This window comes from Lissotriton helveticus, chromosome 4_1 (genome assembly GCF_964261635.1).
Source record: "Lissotriton helveticus chromosome 4_1, aLisHel1.1, whole genome shotgun sequence".
Classification (NCBI taxonomy): domain Eukaryota; kingdom Metazoa; phylum Chordata; class Amphibia; order Caudata; family Salamandridae; genus Lissotriton; species Lissotriton helveticus.
In genome coordinates, this window is record NC_136063.1 from 2,102,724,261 (window position 1) to 2,102,744,141 (window position 19,881).

General features: G+C 43.9%; 1 protein-coding gene across 8 annotated transcripts in view; it reads left to right on the forward strand.

Annotated features, from left to right (window-relative positions):
* The window catches only part of LOC144829535 (phosphatidylinositol-binding clathrin assembly protein-like), a 995,507-nt gene that overhangs the window by 770,477 nt on the left and 205,149 nt on the right, over nucleotides 1–19,881 (forward strand). For all 8 annotated transcript variants that reach the window (XM_078688772.1, XM_078688773.1, XM_078688774.1 and 5 more), the window contains one exon: nucleotides 14,303–14,410. In XM_078688772.1, the coding sequence (XP_078544898.1) occupies nucleotides 14,303–14,410 (108 nt within the window). The remainder of the gene's footprint in view (nucleotides 1–14,302; nucleotides 14,411–19,881) is intronic.

Here is a 19,881-nt window from a genome sequence, read left to right on the forward strand (position 1 = left end):
TCACTCTACTGCATTATTAGATTTTTACAGAAATGCTGTAGTGGACATGATAAAAAAAACTAGAGTCTGAAAAAACCCTTGTCTGCAAGTGTTCAGCATAATTGGTGTAGATGTGAAACATCTTCTAGAGAGTAGGCTGGGCGGCACCTTTAGTGACTTTGGCACTGCAACATGTTCCATGTTAGAGTGCTTGCCACTTGGTAAGCAAAGCAATGTTGAAGAGCAATTCAGGAACATTTATTTTACAATGTATGAGAAATGGCTTTCAAGGATTCATAGAAATGTTCCTTCACCACCAATGGCATTTGAAGTCAATGACATCTAACTGTTGTACTCTGTACAAGTTCTAGATCCCTTGAGTAAAGGGGACAAGCGCCAGCTCAATGCAAATGTTGCAGAACCTGCCATGAGAATTGAAATGTTCAAGTGCACCAGTATTGGCATGGAAAGCTATGTCAGTGGCCAGAGTTAACAAATTGTGTACTGGCTGTTTTGGCGTTGCCCATCTCAAGTGCCAATGTTGAGAGGGCCTTTTCACAGAAGTTTACATCGGAAGGGAAGAGCGAGCACACATGACCGAAGACTCACTGAAGAAGTATTGTATGGTGTACTACAATAAGTTTAATTTGCAAAAATCTATTTGGATCTCATATACACTATACATACACTGTCTATATACCATGTTCTATCAGTGCAGAAAGCAAGCAATAATAAAAGGAAAACATTCCATAAACACCGGAAAAACACTTTTTTAATCGTTTTTAGTGGAGTGCAAATATGTAACCACTGATAACAACTGTTTTAAGGTATTGAAATCACTGAAAAAACCCCACCAGAATTTACCAAAAATAGAAACTGAAAACAGGAAAGCCTATTTATGCTCCTTCTCTGCTTTCGCCGTTCATGCGGGAAAAACAATCTAACAATGGAGCCAATGCCCATGCCAATACCACTAATAGGTGGAGTCACAAAGTTCCTAGACACGAAAGACTTAAATCTTTTTTTTTAAAGTGGTACCTGTGCAAGCCCAACACTAGATGACAGAAGTATGCACAGCATGTGAATCTACAGCACTACATGCCACAAACAGATGCTTACAGGTTACGTAATATTTTCCTTACAGCACCTACTTTTCTATTCATATCAACTTAATTTTGCAATGTAGGTACAGTCACTGAGAGGTTTGATAAAGATTAAACAAAAAACAGGAGAGGTCCCCTGACTAATCCAATGCGGGACTAGGGGTAAGCAGGCAAAAAAAGTAAAAAGTACAAAGAGCAATAGGTATTATTGCTTTGTGTATTTCACTTGTGCTAGAGTGAGACCTATTGCTCTTTGTACTTTTGTACCCTTGGGACTGTTTACTTTTTTTGCTTGATAAAGATTAAGACAGTCTGTAGTAAGGCATTTGCTTTGGAGCAGACGTTGAGTATCTTGTTTAACTTGGATTTCTCTAAATAGTTGTATACAGATTGAACACGATGTGTAGTGAGCGTTTCCCATATATTTGTGATTGATTGTTAATGTGAACTAGACTACCCCTGAAGTGTATGGTATAGGGTCAGTGTTGCACATAGCTCAAACTTGCCACACCTACAGTTGTGTCTGTGATGTCATTAATGTTGCTACACATTATTCTGAGCTATTTTGTACTTGCTTTCAGACCTCTAATGCCATACTTGTTTACAGAGTAATGTGTACAAATGAAGTTCGATGATGCCATTAGTGATGTCATTTGAGATGTCATCACTGATGTCGTATCACGTCATGAGTGATGTAATATGTGAGGTGTTAAGCAGTGAATGGCAGGCACAAGTTATCGTTAGCTCTGCTAACTACAACTGTTGAAATCTGTGGGGTTTTTTTATCCAAAAAATTAATGTGGTCACTGACTTAGTCAGCAACCTATAACATCACTTCAACCTTTGTGTTTTTTTCAGTGAATTTTTTAGGTTAAAATAAACAGACCTTTTTATCACACGTAATTATAACGTCGCTTTAACCTTTGTTTTTTTTCCAGTGAATTACTAGTTATTTTTAATGTAAAGTAATATTTTATCTCCAAGGTGCACATGCTAGGTTGTGGAGAGGAAGCACACATCCCTTCCATGGAGAATGGCTTTGCATGATGGTGTATGAGAAGAGACTGCACTGTCCGTTAAAACCTCTGTAGTGAGTGATATTTAAGTGTAATAGGGTATGGTAAGGGATTCTTTTCTCTGCTTATACTCTTTCCCAGAACGGCAGGTGTATATAGTAGATTGTGAGGAATTAGTGGCCTGTCTGCTAAAGTCTATATCATGGAAAATTAGTGTATATATTAGAGTATAGGAAGGAAATGCTCTCTATTTGATGCTCACTCTAGGAAAATAGTTGTGGATTGTAGGATGTGGCGCGGGAATGGCCTCTACGCTGAGACCTCTCCCTTGGGTGACTGGTGTGTGTAGTACAGTGTGGGGAGGGACTGGCCCCTCCCCTGAGACCTCTCTCTGAGATGACAAGTATGCATAGTAGGGCGTGGAGAGGGACTGACTTCTCATTGACAGCTATCTGCTAACATCCTTTCACAGGAAGACAAGCATGCATGTTAGTGTATGGGGGGGAACTGGCCTCTCCACTGAGAACATTGTACATGGTAACAAATGAGCTTAGTAGGGTATATAGATGAACTGCCTCTACAGTGACAGTCATCACTAGGTCTACATGGGCGAGTGGAAAATGTTTGTCTACTCCGCCCCATTTTAAATTTTTTTACGATCCCATAACAGTCCCACAGGATCACAAAATAAAACAAATCACTCTTTCATCACACTACTTATGCCTTACTGACCTCCTCTCAATTACTTTGGGGACAGGACGCCTTGACCCTGCCCCTTATACACGTTATTTTACTCCATTCTCACAACACCAGCAATTTTTAATAACAGTAATGGCAGCCATTTAATTTCTAAACCTCTTGCTCATGAGATGCCTGACGGTAAAAAATGGCCTCACGACCAGTCATATACTTCCCTTTTTAATTTGCACTCCTGCGGGATTCCCGCAAGACTCTCCCAAATTCAACCATCTAGATATACAAATATTGTTAACCTTAATTTCCCAAAACTACTGAACGAATTTACACCAAATCACAAATAGCACGCTTTCTTGGTCAAGATTTAGCTTCCTACCAAATTAGGTGTAATTCCTTTTAGAGGTTTTAGCAGTAGCACTTTCTAAAAAATGCATGGGATTTTGCTTTTTGTGCCTTCCACTCCTCCATTTTATTCTCACCCTCCCTGTTGATAGATCAACCCAAAACTTTCCATGCTCAAACTAGGCAAAAAAGAGCACTTGCTTGGACATTTTCGTGAAGATTCGTCAAACGCCGCCATAGTTATAAGCAAAACAAAAAAGGCATTTTCTATGGAAACTTTGACCTAACTAGAACTACCCACTGCCACTGGGAGATACGTGTGTGTGTGTGTGTGTGTGTGTGTGTGTGTGTGTATTTTTTTGAGGGATGTGAGCTGTAGATCACATGCTTTGCATACTCCTGCCATCTAGTGTTGGGTCCCGATGTTTGCAAGTTGTTTTTCTTCAAAGAAGTCTTTCCAGTCACGAGGTAGATGACCCCTCCATTCGGTGATCATGAGCATCGACTCAATTGTTATTGTTTTTTCCGCCATCGGGTTCAAACGTGAATTGCTGCGCTCCGGTTCGAGTCCAGTTCTCGGGTTCCCCTCGGTGCTCAATCCACTTACCCTCAACGGTATTGTTTTCGATCACGTATTCACTTTCTTTGCGTATCGTGTCTGATACAAAAACTCTTTTCGATCAGGAAACTTGTGGAAGACCGTCGGGCCTACCCGCATCAGTCCACCTCGCAGTCGATGGAACGGACTCCATTTAAATTCTGCCCTTTGTGCCACGCAAAGTTTCTACGCACCGACCCACACAAACTGTGCAACTTGTGCAAATGGCCACATAAACGCAAATCTGACTCAGAGGACACTTACCACATTCCTTTTAAAAGGAAACATGTTAGTATTAACCCTTCTCCTCCTCCATCACCTCCTTCACCACAAGCACAACATTTACTAATTACTCCTACTTATTAGCCACAATCACAAACACCTGATGATCAGGATGATGGGGGCAATGATCCTTCACTTGCAGACCTCTGGAAGGAATATAATACAGACTTTCCCATGGATAAAGACCCTGATCTTTATCCTACCAAGCCTTCTCCACCAGTTGATAATGTAGGCTACATAAAGCTGCTAAGCAGGGCTGCTGAATATCATGGGATACACTTACATAAGGAATCCCTAGAGGAGGATTTCCTCTTTGAAACCCTTAGTTGTTCCCAAAGAACCACACACACTCCCAATGCTAAAAGGTATATTAAGGCATGTGGATGAAATATTTAACGACCCTGTTCGTGCATGCATTCTTACCCCCAGGATGGATAAAAAGTATAAACCAGCACCATCAGATCCAGCTTTCATTAAGGGAAGTTACCTTTAGACTCTTTAGTGGTGTCAAATGCCTGTAAACGGGCCAATTCACAGACGTCAGGGGATGCTCCACCTCCATGCAAAGAGCAAAGGTCATCCAGGAATAGAGTAGCCTCCCAAGCTGCAAATTGTTGGCGTATCGCTAATACTTAGGCCCTTTTAGCCAGATATGATAGAGCGCACTGGGATGAAATGGAGCAATTGCTCCAGTTTCTACCAGATGAACCCAAAGCCAAAGTCCAAGATTTAGTGCAAGAGGGGATACTCCTCTCTAATTCTTCCAACTGGTGTGTATTAGATTCCACCAATACTGTGGCTAGAACCGTCAATACCAGTGTGTTGCTAAGAAGACTAGCATGGTTTAGGATTTCATGTTTTAAACTCGAAGCTCAGGCTTCCATTCTTAACACACCAATCAACAAACAACATCTATTTGGTCCTGCAGTAGACACGCCCTTAGAAAAAATTAAAAAGGACACAGATGTGGCAAAATCTATGGGAGTCCTACAGACCCCTTCCCACCGTGGTTCCTTTCGGAGCACCTTTTATCGTGGGGTTCCAAAAAGTGTCTCTTCAGACACTTCCTCTACATCATACAAGGGCAACAATCATCGCTCTTTCTCAAGAGGTTTCTTTAGAGGAGGCTACAGAGGCAACAATGTCAAGGGTAGAGGTAGGGGTTCTACAACACCTACCTCCACGTAAAATACCAAACAGTGACTTGCCTACGATTCCCCTGATCCTTCAACACCTGTCTGGGGACGTCTTTCATAATTCCTCCCAGTCTGGCAGTCAATAACTACAGACAAATGGATAACAGAAAAACAGCTAAATAGGGTTGAGAGAAATTTCAGATAACGGTGCTCTGCCTGAAGTAAACGTTACAACCTGTAAGGAGAGGAGTTCAGACACGTGGTGCGTTCAGAGCGAACGGAATAACCCTAAAAGCGTTCAAGACAATCGAGGATTATCATAGACTTAAAACAACTATGCTCTCGCAACCACAAAACAGTGTGACAATTAAGACAAAGGTGACAAAAAGTAACAGAAAGCAGCAGATCTCTGTGTTCGTGTTCTATTTTCAATAGGATGTTTATATTGACATACCCGTCAAGTATTTTTTCAGGATATATCGATCTACTTGCTCACAAAAAATTTTTTCCATCAACGAAACAATACCTGGAACTTATACCAGCCCTGAAGAGTCGTGTTGACTCCACTTCAACACGATGAAACACGTGTCGGCTGATTGTGGCTGATTGTGGATCCAAATAAACATCCTATTGAAAATAGAACACGAACACAGAGATCTGCTGCTTTCTGTTACTTTTTGTCACCTTTGTCTTAATTGTCACACTGTTTTGTGGTTGCGAGAGCATAGTTGTTTACAGACAAATGGATGTTAGGAATTATCCCTTCTGGTTATTGCCTGGAGACTACCAACAATCCTCCAAACATTCCCCCGCATTTAAACAAAATGTCACCAGATCATCTACACCTCCCCAAACAGGAGGTTCATTCTCTTCTTTTAAACGGAGCCATAGAGCCCGTACCACTGCAATATCAAGGGTCGAGGGTGTACTCCCTGTACTTTCTAATACCCATAAATGACGACTCTCTCAGACCCATTTTAGACCTCCGAGAGTTAAATCGCTATATACAGTTAGATCATTTTCACATGGTGACACTTCTGCAAGTGCTCCCACTTCTACAGCAAGGCGACTTTATGTCTACTCTAGACTTAAAGGATGCATATTTCTATATTCCAATACAACAAGCTCATCTCAAATATCTCAGATTTGTGGTAGCGGGCAGCATTACCAGCTGAAAGTGCTTCCATTTGAAGTCACCACGGCCCCCAGTGTATTTACCAAATGCCTGACAGTGGTCGCTGCTCACCTGCGGAGATAACATATTCATGTCTTCCCGTACTTGGACGACTGGCTCATCAAAGCCAGCACTTACAGAAAGTGTCTCCAGTACACTTACATCACACTAGTTACTGAGCCAACCAGGATTTACAGTCAATGTGTTAAAGTCACATCTCCAACCTTCCAACACATAAACCTATCTAGGAGCCACTTTAGATACTCAAAAAGGTCTTATCTTTCCCAATGCAGCCAGAATTTGCAATGTTCAGGCTCTAGTCGCTCAGTTTCAGCCCACACACTCACTACCAGCTCGAGTGTATATGCAACTGCTGGGAATGATGGCCTCTTGCATTATAATTATCCCCCATGCAAGGCTTCATATGCGTCCTCTTCAGGAATGCTTAGTGAGTCAGTGGAACCAATCGCAGGGTCTTTCTACCGATCTAGTGTTGGTAAACATCTGCACCCATCGCTCTCTGCAGTGGTGGAACCCACAAAATGTATAAAAAGGCAGCCCTTCATAGACCCGGTTCCACAGACAGTAGTAACAGCAGACGTGCCGCGCACTGGTTGGGGAGCTCATCTCTACAATCACACAAATCAAGGCTTGTGGAATCAAAACCAAAAGGCTCTCCACATAAATCATCCAGAGCTGCTAGCAGTGTTTCTAGCGCTCAAAGCTTTTCAAGTTCACCTTCTAGGCAAAGCTTTCCTAGTTGGCACCGACAACATGACCGCTATGTACTATATACAAAAACGGGGGGACACACTCTCTCCAACTGTCACAGCTAGCTCAAGACATTTGGAAATGGCCCATACATCACAAAATGTATCTCCTAGCAGAACATCTTCCAGAAGTAAACAATCAGATCGCTGACCTTCTCAGCAGACTGAGACTGCGAATCCACTCCACCCTCAAGTTCTCCTCTCATACTTTCAAAATAGGGGGTTTCCTCAAATAGATCTTTTCGCCACACACAAAAACGCGAAATGCCCAAGCTTCGCCTCCAGGTATCCACACCCACTCTCCAAAGGCAACGCACTATGGATGAACTGGCCAGGGATTTTTGCATATGCATTTCCTCCTCTCCCACTCATTCCATCAGTGGTTCGGAAACTCAGGCAAACATCCCTTACTCTAATCCTAATAGATCCCACATGGGCCCCTCAACCTTGGTTCATGACCCTCTTGGAGCTACCAATAGTTCCACATCAAAAGCTATATCTCACATCCAGTCTCCTCGCACAAAGCCATGGGGAAATCAGACACCCAGACCTAGCGATCTGGCTCCTGAAGTCATAGAGTTTGGATATCTGAATTTTCCTCCAGACTGGATGAACATTATCAGAGATTCCAGAAGGCCTACTACAAGAGCTTGTTAAGCAGCCAAGTGGAAGCGATTTGTTATCTATTGCAATAATAACCCTATCAATCCTTTGGATGCTTCTATACAAAATATCATCTATTATTTAATACATTTACAGCGGTCAGAATTAGCTTACACATCCATCCGCTTACATATTTCTGCAATAGCAGCGTACCTAAAAAATAGACAGCACTTATCTCTGTTTAGAGTACCAGTTGTCAAAGCAACTTTTATGGAAAGACTAAAAAGAATTATACCACCAAGACTTCCACCTGCTCCAGCGTGGAATCTTGACATAGTCCTTACACGATTAATGGGTCCACCCTTTGAGCCAATGCATAAATGTGACTGCAATTTCTCTCAAGCAAAGTCACTTTCCTCATTGCAATTACTTCACTAAGGATAGTGGGTGAGCCACAGGCACTAACCATAGAATAACCATTTTTCCAACTTCACAAGGAAGAAGCGGTCCTTCATACAAACCCTAAATTTCGCCCTAAAGTAGTATCTGCCTTTCACATAAATCAATCGGTTGAGTTACCTGTGTTCTTTCCTCAAACAGATTCTGTGGCAGAACGAGATGTACACACTTTAGATGTTAGAAAAGCTTTGTTATATTACATAGAAAGAACAAAACCATTTCTTAAGACAGAACAATAGTTTGTAGCTTTTGCTCAACCTCACAGAGGCAATCCTATATCCAAATCGGGTATTGCTAGACGGATTGTGAAATGTATTCAAACATGTTATGCAAAAGCAAAGAACTTTAACAATACCCCCTAGTTGACATTTGTAAAGGTGCAACAAGGTCTACATCACACACAGTCACCAAGCATTATTGTGTAGATGTGTTAGCAAGGCAGCAAGCTAATGTAGGCCAGACAGTACCCAGAACACTTTTTCATAAACTGCACCAGCTACATGTTAACCACTGCTTTGGGACAATACTGCTGTATTGTCTATGCAAAGCATGTGATCTACAGCTCACATGCCTCGAACGGATAATGTTACTTACCCAGTAAGCATCTGTTCTTGGCATGTAGAGCTGTAGATTCACACGCGCCCACCCGCCTCCCCGGGTACCTACACCTGTTGCAGTTCTATTTACTTACATACGTATGCATGGACATCTCTATTCTATCTTTGCTAACTCCATTCTCACCCTTTGCGGGAAAACAATCTAACAATGGAGTTGATGCCCATGCGCACTATCACCGAAAGGAGGAGTCACCTACCTCGTGACTGGAAAGACTTCTTCGAAGAAAAACAACTTGCAAACATCCAGACCCAACAATAGTTAGCAGGAGTATACAAAGCATGTGAATCTACAGCTCTACATGCCAAGAACAGATGCTTACAAGGTAAGTAACATTATCCATAAATATACATACACACATACAAGCAATGCCAGCTCCCGCAGGAGGCAGAGAGCGCGGGAGCCTTCATGCTCCACCCGTGGTCCCAATGGAAAGTGGGTACCTTGGAGGTACCCACTTAAAGAAGACCAGGCCCCAGGGAATGGGGTCCCCAGTGCCGAATTCGGCCTGGGAAGAGGGGGGCCACTCACCCCTTCTCCAACCACCTAACATGTCTTAGTGGTCAGGCCCTGATGGATGGGGTACTCGGGGCCAATATCAGCCCGGGTAGAGGGGCAGGATGGCCCCCTCCCCTAAATAAAAAAAAAGGCTAGCCCCCATGGGATTGGGCTCCCAGGGCTGAAATTGACCGTGCAGCTTCCCTCCTCAAAACTGCCTGGCCCCGGTCATGTTGGATCTTGGCATTTCATCAGGACCAGGGGAATCCTCATCTACTCTAGAGGGGACGGTTATAGGTATGTGTAACGAAGGTCACTTCCCCTACAGTCTGGACTTGTGTCGTAGTCAAAAGTAAAAGGGTTGAAAAAACGCGGAAAAGTGAGGTATACCTTCTGGATAACAACTAGAAGGGGGGTTATTTTGGCCCCAACCTGCAATATGTCTAGGCAGGAAGCACTCAGCTGTAGGTCCTCTGAAGCACAAGACCTACCCAAGTCTGAACAAATGCCAAGATCCAGATGGACTATTCAGGGCATGAAACAGGTCCATCAACTTCAGCCCACACGTATCACTCTGATCTCAAGCAGGTATAATTTTCCCTCTTCAGCTACGACAGTCAATTGTTTTTACTCATAGCATAGGAACCCATCGAATAAAATTCTTTTTTGGGAGTCCTATAGCTAGTTTAATCCACACTTTTTTCTTCCCATCTCTACTCACTACACATACGCCCCAATACCATTTTTTAGCTTCACGTCGGCAACCTGAGAAGACCTCTGGCAAAGTGTGTCCTGTGGGGCCCTTTGGACATTGCAGAGCTGGCCCAACGAGGAGCTGCCCGATGATGAAGCATTACACCCTTCGGGGTGTGTGAGGGCTCCTGTTCCTAATTGGAGCTATTCCATCTTCAGTTTTTCTTCTCCATAAGGAACACCTGGTATCTACAATGTAAATCCCCCTTACCCTCCCACCTCCACCCTTAGGAACTGCATACCCTTGTTTTTGTCATTTTAAGATGTCTACCACCGAAAACAACGATTAGGGATGCTTTTTGCATTTCAAGCTCCGGTACAAATATGCGCCTCAGAGCACTGTTGGGTTGGCGGAAAATATTTATTTTGAAAAAATGAGTTCCCTAAGTGCAAACAAGGTCAGTAGCGGAAGGCTACAAGTCAGCCAACCAGAACACTGGGAGACCGCATTGTGGCACATACCCATGGATAGGGAGGGCAGCCATCCAATCTGGAACAGAAGTGAGATAGACAACAACGGCATCCAGTCATGAGGAAGAAATGATCCAAATCAAACTCTGTATATTGCAAACTGTATGACATATATAGGTTCGAACCTGTTCCTGTTTATCATGCCAGGGACTGTCGTAGATGTCAGAGTTTGAACCTAATAGGCTGTTCTCTGCTCGGCATCGCTTTACTGACCTTCCCAAAGGAGGCACATAGGTACTCCTACTCTTTCGACTTTAGATGTCTATGGATATACTTCCTTGGGAGTTTGTCATTTATTGTTGAACCCTTTCGCCAATGGTGTCCGTGTTATTTACCTGGATCAGATTTCTGATGCTATTTTGGCGCATACAGCTTTTGAGTCCTATATTGTACCAATATCAGCACATGGTGTTCTCTCTATCAATTTGAACTGAATTACGCTTCTACACCAAATCGGTATATATGAACTTAGAGCCCTGACGAAGTTCCAACAAGGAACGAAACGCGTTGGCTGTGTATCGTTTCTGGTAGAGATTACCAAAATAAAGAAAATTATTCCTGAATTGAATGGACTTTTGTTTGATTACAAAGAGTGCGCCTTCCACTTTTTTATGAACATTTGGATCTGAATTGCACCTCAGAACGACGGGTGCGGGAAGTCTGTCGCACCATAACTAGAACTATTGATGGTACTTGTGTTTCTGGCTGTGCTAGACCGTGGTCGGTCGTTCTGTTCTTTACCCTTTCCACCTATGGGGAGTGTCTAGTTGGATAAGGTGATCGGAAGATGAGCAGTGGTCATGAGCTGAGATTTCGGTGTTGGATTTCTAGTTATTACTGCCAGTAGCTGGCCTCATCAGAGCCCTGCAAGGTAAAATTGTTTTTGTGAGACTAATCATAGAAGCTAAGTCCACATAAAATAATTAAGTAAAATAAGTTGGATAGCTGTATGCATTTCACAAAGTGCTAAGATAAGGAAAAAATAGGAAGGACAAAAGCAATTGCACCAGATTCCCCATCCCTAGTTACCCAGCCTCTCCCCCATCACTCATCACCCAAAGTAACTTAGAAACTGGCTGAAAGTCTGAGGGGAAAAAACAGATTTCATAGCAAGGCAAAGAAACTGTTTTTTCCCCCATAAATCACTGCAACCGGAAAGCATTCAAAAAGTAGTATTCCTGGTTTCATTCAACATATTTTTCTCTGTCACTTCCAATATTTACCTTTATTTTTGACATTCTTATGAGAATACATTCCCAGGATACCGAAAGTGTAGTTTCTTCATCCCAAAACCAGACAAAAGTCTAATTGCTGAAGAGAGTCTGAACATGTCTGTGCTCTTTTACCTTATGTCTGGCATTTTTTCTGTCACCTTGCCCCCCACCCACCCTCTTTAGTTGTGTTTGTGCAATTTAGAACATTTATTCAGAACGTTTTTATTGAAAAGGGTCCCACAGGTCTTCAGGAGACTAGTGAAGCAATAACTTATGAAGTTTTCACAAGGAAGGCAAAATATTTGTGAAAACTAACTCCTGATTTCTCCAGCGCATCAATGGACTAATATTGAGGCACTCATTGCAAGAAATACCCTAAGCAAGCTCATACAATTACAGACAAATCATCAGCTATGCTTCCATAAACAGCCAAATTGCCGTCCCTCACAGCGTGACACCTCAAACACCAAATGGAGTCTCTGGGCTGAGGTGGGTGGGGTTAAAGAGAATGTCTGTCTGTTGTACCCATCCTGTGTATATATAATAACCAAGAAAAGACACTACATCATATTTTGAGAGTGATCATTATGCTTTGCTTAGCATCCGTAATAGAATGACTAATACTATTATAAGACCTGGTGAGTTCTTCAGTAACATAGATTTCTGATAGAGACTTATAGCTGCAAATTCCTTACTTTTGGAATATTTCCCAGGCATTAGACTGAATCTGGAAACATTTCTTCGGACTTAAATAGTGTTTGGCAAACTTTTAATGTCTGGTAAAATTGTGTGTCCCCTTAGAGATAACTCTGTATTGAGCCCATAGCCTATTCATGTATTAAACTTTTTTTACCTATGTATCGACATCCACTTGATTATGATGGAAGTTGATTTTATTGTCCTGTATTTCATTCTTTTATGGTTGTTCTAACCGAAATAAAGATTTGAATTGAATTGAAACATTTCCATAGTACTTCTGTGCACCAGAAGGCAGCACTGTGTTGCTCCACACTGACGCTGTTCTTCCCCAGAAGTTACGTGCGGGCCCTAGAAAGGTTATTTTCTAGCGGGTAAACGTCTGTTTCTTTCTTTCCGCACCACCAGACGCAGCCCCGGACCTGCTTCTCATCTCCCACAGACGCATTCCTCAGTTTTTTTTCCCCCTCTCACAATGTTTTTGTCCGTGTGCAAGAGATATCATCCACTAGTACAAGAGATTTTAAACTCTGTAAGGAATGGCGCAAAGAGATGCCTGTGCCAGATTCTCACTGTGTATGCCTGTGGTGACTGAGGTCGGGACATGACTCCAAGACCTGCGAAGTCTGCCTACTCCCTCTGGCACTCCTTCAGGCCCCATGAAGCTGAGAGGCCTTCCACCTGGAGTACCGCTAGCGAGTTCGCCTTCTGCAACAGCTATACCCTCTGAGACGCTTTTGCCCTGTGCTCCAGTTCCATGTCTGTCAAACCGTCACCCTACCAGTGTTTTATTCTCCGCCTCACCCCTCTCAGGAGGAGGCGAGATTTAACCACTTGGGCCCAAAACAGCACTGGGTTTCTACATTGATCATACCAAAGACCACCAGTTTTCTCACTTTACAGGGGTCAAAGCTGCTTCTACTACGACGCTAGCACACGGAGTTCCTGTCGTAGACAATTAAAAGGCTGCTACATGGGCATCTCTCAATAAGTTCACAAACCACTGTTGCCTGGACAGCCAAGTCCGCCGAGAAGGGCAATATGCCCTTTCGGTCCTGCTGGACTTTCTGGTTTGAGTCCATTGACTACCCTCCTCCAATTAGGTACTGCCTGGGATTTATTCAGAAGGTGAGAAATCTGTAGTTAGAAGTCTCCATCAGAAGAACAAGTTACTTACCTTTGGTAATGCTCCTTCTGGTAGAGACTATTTAGCCACAGAATCCTCACCGACCCTCCCCGTTCTATAATTGGACTCTACTCATTAATAAGATACAAGGTCTAAGAATCTGCACACTTGTCTATCAATTTGCTTTTTGGACTCCACGTCTGGCTGCGCTCTAAAGCTGATGTCAGTGCTCAGGAGTGGCGTCTGTTAAGGCCTCATGCATCACTTCTGAAGCAGAACATGGTTAGTACGGAGCCTTATGACACCATGTTCCGGCGCGCAGAGATACTATGAACATTTTTCCTATTTTCTGGATCCAGCCTGACACCTGGGGAATATTCGAAAGGTGAGGAATGTGCGGCTACATAGAGTCTCTACCGTAAAGAGTGTTACTGAAGGTAAGAAACTTGTTCTCTTTCATCTACATTGCTCTTCTTCATCTCTTCTACCATTCAATGTTTCATCGGCGAGAAAATGTATTTTCAGCAGTTATTTTTCACTATGTTTAGAACTTTTTTTTAAGTTACATTATCAACACCAATGCATTGGGTTTGAAAGTTGTTTTCCAGTTCAGTACAAAATAAAATGTATTACATTTAAGCAGATTTAAAGTCTCCATGACCTCCACGATGAGGGTTACTTTATTATATTGTTTATCAGTTTATTTATCTTTCCAGTCACAAAACATGTTGGTTGTCCTTAAGATCATCACTTTCTTTCCGACTTCTGTAGGTACCCACCCAAATTGGAGCACCACCTCTAATGGCACCACAGCCAATTATATACACGCAACCAGGTTTAAGGCCAACAAACCCTTTTGCATCAGTCTCTGGAGCTCAGGTAACTGCATTTTGCATTTTTAGCACACAAGAGGCTGTTTTAGACATTTCAATAATGTGCAGTAATCATGATAGTAAAAAACAAGCATGCTCAAGTCAGCTGCCATACATGGGCATGGGTTATCAGTGCTTTTTGTATGCGGCTATGAGTGCTCATCGAGGGCCAGATGTACGAAGCATTTTAACAGTTGTAAATGCTTTGATTAGGTGTTTGCAACTGTTAAAATGCTTTTTCGTATGCGCTCATCCATTTTAGGAGCCGGAAACATTTTTCTGACTTCCAAAATGGAATTCCGAAAGGATACCGATTCGGTTTCTGGAAGGGGCTTATTGTAGGCATACTTTCTAAGTACCAAATCAGTGTGTAATGTATCTGTTTTTTTCCCACCAAAATTAGTTTGCAAAATATTGATTTCTAAGGAGTACTTCTCCTGGCATATTTCTCACCTATTGAATAATCCCAGGCCTCAGAATGGATCTGGATAACTTCAAAGCTCTGACACCATCCTGGGATTTTGTGTTGGCACCGGTAGTGACATTGGGAGACCCTACCAAAGCCATACAGTGCAGCAATATGGATTCCCTTTTTCCAATTCTTCACGGATTCGGAGTTCTCCTTCTGAGAGAAGGTTTATGTGAGAATTCTTCAAACAGACAGTAAATACGATTTCATTGTGGTGCTATTTCTCACCCGAATCATTAAGGCTTCAACTTGTAGGCACTATGAGGGCCAGGTGTCCATCCCCCACTTTATTTGTCTCCAGAGTTAGTTGCGATGGAGCCATTTGACCCGTCACCTGACTTTCCCCGATGCAATGGCCGGAGTCTGATTTCGAGCCACCTGGCGCACTCTGCAAGCACCAGTACCAGACTACCCAGCTTTTCGGCACTGGGGTTTGATTCAGCAGCATTTCTCAACACTATGTTCAGCATCTTTGCACGGGCAACTGCCCCCTCTCATGTACCTTCAGGTTCAATTTGGCTGTATGGCATGCCTCTGTTTATGCATTTTGCACTGGAGCCGTTCACAGCCTCACATTCGGCTCCCAATGTCGATCAGGTACCCCTCTGATGCCAGAGCAGACATACTCGACCCCCACCTCTTCTATAACTGCCGTAACTGGCTCCACACTTGAGGCCACAGGCACCAGACCCTATGGCGCAGCTTCAGGATCTCCCTGTAGCAAAACCAGTACCATAGGTCAGATCCAGAAGAGAGACCCGAAGATTGATAGAGGAGGAGGCATAAAATATGATGCATGTCCTATGGTCAAATAATCAATGAACTCTTCAGCTCTGACTATGATCCCCTTAACTTATATGGAATTAGGGGAAGCCTCCGATCAACTAGCCACTTTGTTGGCATCTCCTCAGTTAGTGGCCTAGATACTTCCATGGAAATGGAATTCCCATTGGGGCCTCCACCTCCAGAACTAGAGTCCTTCATCGTAGTAGTGAAGAAAGCTGTAGAACTGCTAGCCTTGTCACTTTCCTCTGTGGACATTATCACTAATATTCTAACAGAGGTCCTCCTACCTTCAACTCCGATCTTGGAGTCCTAGCGCCCTGTTAATGATGTCCTATTGGAGCCAGTACTGGCAGTATGGGAGAAGTTTGCTTCAATGCCAACAGTGAAGAGCTTAGTGCTGTCGTCCAGCACCAGGCAATCCATTCTTCCTGTCTGCTCACTCATCTCTGGCGAGCCTAATTATTCAAACCTCTGGAAGGTTGAAGCAAGAACTTTTTCTCAGCTGGAAGTATGGCATTAAACCTTTTGAACGCCACTTGCCTCCTAGCGGGATATACTCATACCCTATGCAACATGGTCCATCTGCTCCTCCCCCGGGTCCCTGGTGATATGAAGGCTAATTTTTCAGAGGTCATCAAAGACTGCTAGAATGCTACATGCCCCAACATTAAGTCCTTCGGACTCAGTGACCAGCACTACGCAGTCCTCAGTAACGGTCTGTTAGATATGAAGGCCATCCTTATAAACCTACCTTTTGATGGCAACCGCATATTTGATGATAAAACCGTCTCACCTCTGGAGCACTTTAACGCTGGCAAGGCTACAGCCAGGTGCTGAGGCCTCCGATTCCTTTAGCGCCAGTCTGCTCTGATGCAGACACATTAGCCCAAAACCCTCTGGTTAAACAATGCAGAGGTTAAGCCAGAGGTAAGAGATGTGGATCCCTCCAGCTAGCCTCCTGCTCCTCGTCAGCACCACAAGGAAAGCCAGTCTTGTTTGCTTCTGCCAGCACACCAGGAGACTGTGGGAGGCCATGTGTCCTCCTACCAGCTTGGATAGCAAATTACTTAGGACCAGTGGGTCCTTCAGATAAGACAGGTGGTATACCTTACCCCAGCTCCAACTTCCCTTTCCCCCCCACTGCTCTCTGTCCTATCCTGAGACCATCTTTCAAACTTTAAGCAAGAAGTGGCAGTGCTCCTTCTGAAAGGAGCAGTGAATTTAATGCCAGCGCAAGAGATTGGACAAGGATGCTGTTAACTGTATTTCCTTGTTCCCAGAATAGATGGTGGTCACATCCAATCCTCGACCTTAGGGTCCTAAACTTCTACCTCAGTAAGGAGAAGTTCAAGGTGCTTGACCATAGCTCAGATCCTGTTGTCATTGAAAGTGGAAGACTGCATGGTGTTACTCAACTTTCACGATTGCATACTTTCCCATCCAGATTATGCAGTTGAACTGAAAGGATATACATTTTGTAGTGGGTTCTACCCAGTACCAATTTGCAGTACGACCATCTGGTTTGACATCGGCACCTCAAGTCTTCATTAAGGTGATGGCGGGGGTTACAGCTCATCTCAGACAGTCGGGTATTCCAATTTTCCAAAACCTGGTCTCTTTCTGACTGTTACCTGCTCACCCTGCTCCTTATGTGTTTTAAGTGTTTTTTCTGATATCCTGACAGTTTTTAAGTTTTTCTGTGCATGACCTAGCTGTTGGGGAATATTGTGTTTGAATTTGTTGGGAGGAGGGGACAGTCTTCCACGGGGTTTCCTGAGTAGTTCTTATTCTCTACTCAGTGGAGACACAGAGCGGCGCTATTTTTCGTCAGTGTGTGCTCTAGTCTTTTATGTGTAAAAGCAGCGACACTGTGTGGACGCGCCGCTGGCGTGCCTAAGGCAAGCCCGTCAGCGTCTCTGGGGCGTCCGGCGCTGGGCACGCTGCCTGTCCGGCCAGGGTCACGGAGCAGAGAATACAATATGGGAGAACAATGCTTCATAGATTAGATACGCATTGTCACATCCAAGGTGAAGTTGTGAGAAATGGGCCAGTTTTCGATGTTCACACTGTAATTGGGTCTTTCCATGCAGAGCGATGGGCTCTCCAGTGGTGGGAGCTCATAGCAAAGTGAGTCGTGGAAAAGAGAAGCATGGCAGGACTTTTAAGGCTCTTTTGCTTAACACACGTTCTCTTCAGAAACATGAAAAACATGAATCTCAGGTCTTTGGCCTTCTGCAAGACTCGCTCCCCGATTTAATGTTTGTAACTGAAAATTGGTTGACTAAATTTTCTAATCCCACTATTGCCTCAGCTATACCACCTGGGTACAAGGTGCTTGGGAAAGGCCGTCATACTGGGAAGTGTGTGGGGGGGGGGAACGAAGAATTTGATTGTACGTCCATTAACCTGGAAGACTTGGAGAATGCGGAAGGTCTTGGTTTCCACTGCACTAATATACAGGCCTCCTGGACCTGCGGGCATCTTTTTGAGATCTCTTAAAGAGGTGATTGCACCCCAGGCCCTCAGATACAGCCACTTTCTTGTTTTAGGTGATCTAAATCTGCATTTGGATAAACCTATGGAGTCAGAGGTCATCTCCCTTACAGAGACTGTCTCCGCGCTCAATCTAGTCCCCTCGATATACCTTCCTACTCAGTTTGGGTCACACCCTAGACCAAATTTTTTCTAATGTTGAGCTGGAGTTTGATCAGCCATTACCCCTGGTTTGGTCGGACCATTGTCTTATTTGGTTTGAGGGTGCCCAGCTCTTGGACTGTCAGCCAGGACCCGCCTAATAGGGTGGAAAATAGGTACAGAGCCCTTCATAGAGTTTCTTTGTCAGCTCAGGGGGACGCCCTGAAAACCCTTGTCCCTCCTTTATCAGGCAACCCTGTCGGGGACACGCTTGAACTGGAATCCTGGCTGAGACAGAACGCCCATTAATTAGCCCCACTGACGATACGCACTACCAAGAGGGCTAGGCCCTCAGCCCCCTGGTTCTCCTGCTGACCATTGTCCAGTGAAATTGTGTCCTCTGTAGCCACAGCCAATAACCCAGTGGTAAATAAGGTTAATAATTCCTCTCTCTCAGCTGGCTGTATGCCTTCCATCTGGAAGCACTCAAAAATTCTCCCGCTGATAAAGAAACCGTCAGCGTATCCGAGTGTGATTGCTAATTACAGGCCCATTTCTCTTTTACCCTCCTTCTCTAAGGTGCTGCAGAAATATGTGAAGTATATATATATATATATATATATATATATATATATATATATGTACGCTCCAAAATCCCAGGAACATCAATCCAAAAGGAAGGTAGCACACTCAGGGGAGGTTTCACAAAGATTTAATGAGGAAACCAACAGCAACGACGCGTTTCACCTTAGGGCTTCGTCAAGTTGGCACAACTTGACGAAGCCCTAAGGTGAAACGCGTCGTTGCTGTTGGTTTCCTCATTAAATCTTTGTGAAACCTCCCCTGAGTGTGCTACCTTCCTTTTGGATTGATGTTCCTGGGATTTTGGAGCGTACATTTTGATTTCGGGCACACCCCCGAATTGGTGTGCACCCACTCGAGCAGTGCAACTGGCTGGTGTTTGTAGCTTCTATATATATATATATATATATATATATATATATATATATATATCCCCCTCCAATCCCGCTTCCTCCGTGAAGAAACGGGTCCGACACATGCACTGGGGCCAATCCAGGTAAGTTTATTGACACCACCAAGAAGACACAATTAGAAAACACCTGACACCTGGCAGACGCGTTTCGGCGTGTGCCTTAATCATTGCCAGTCTTTTGTGTTTTGTGCTGTATTTGTTTCCGTGGGGGCCTTGCTGCTGGTCAAAACTCACAATGGAGCCTGGATAATCCAGTTTGGAGGCACCGTTCACTCCCCCCTCCTTTGCAGTCCTCGCAATGAATGATGGTCACTGTAGTCCCCACGCCAGCATGTCGATCTTTAGCCCAACCGCAAACAGAATTGTAGCACGCTTCGTCGCGGACTCTGGTTCAGTGACCGGTCTGAGCACCAATTATGCCCCAGCATTGCCAGCTCACGAAATTGCCACACACTGCTGCGGGGATTCTCGGATGGTGGCAATCGTCTCCCGGATTCAGCTCCAGCCAGCACAGTTGTGCTGCTCTCCCCCCATTACCAAAAAGTCGAGAGAGAGAGAGAGAGAGAGAGAGAGAGAGAGAGAGAGAGAGATATAG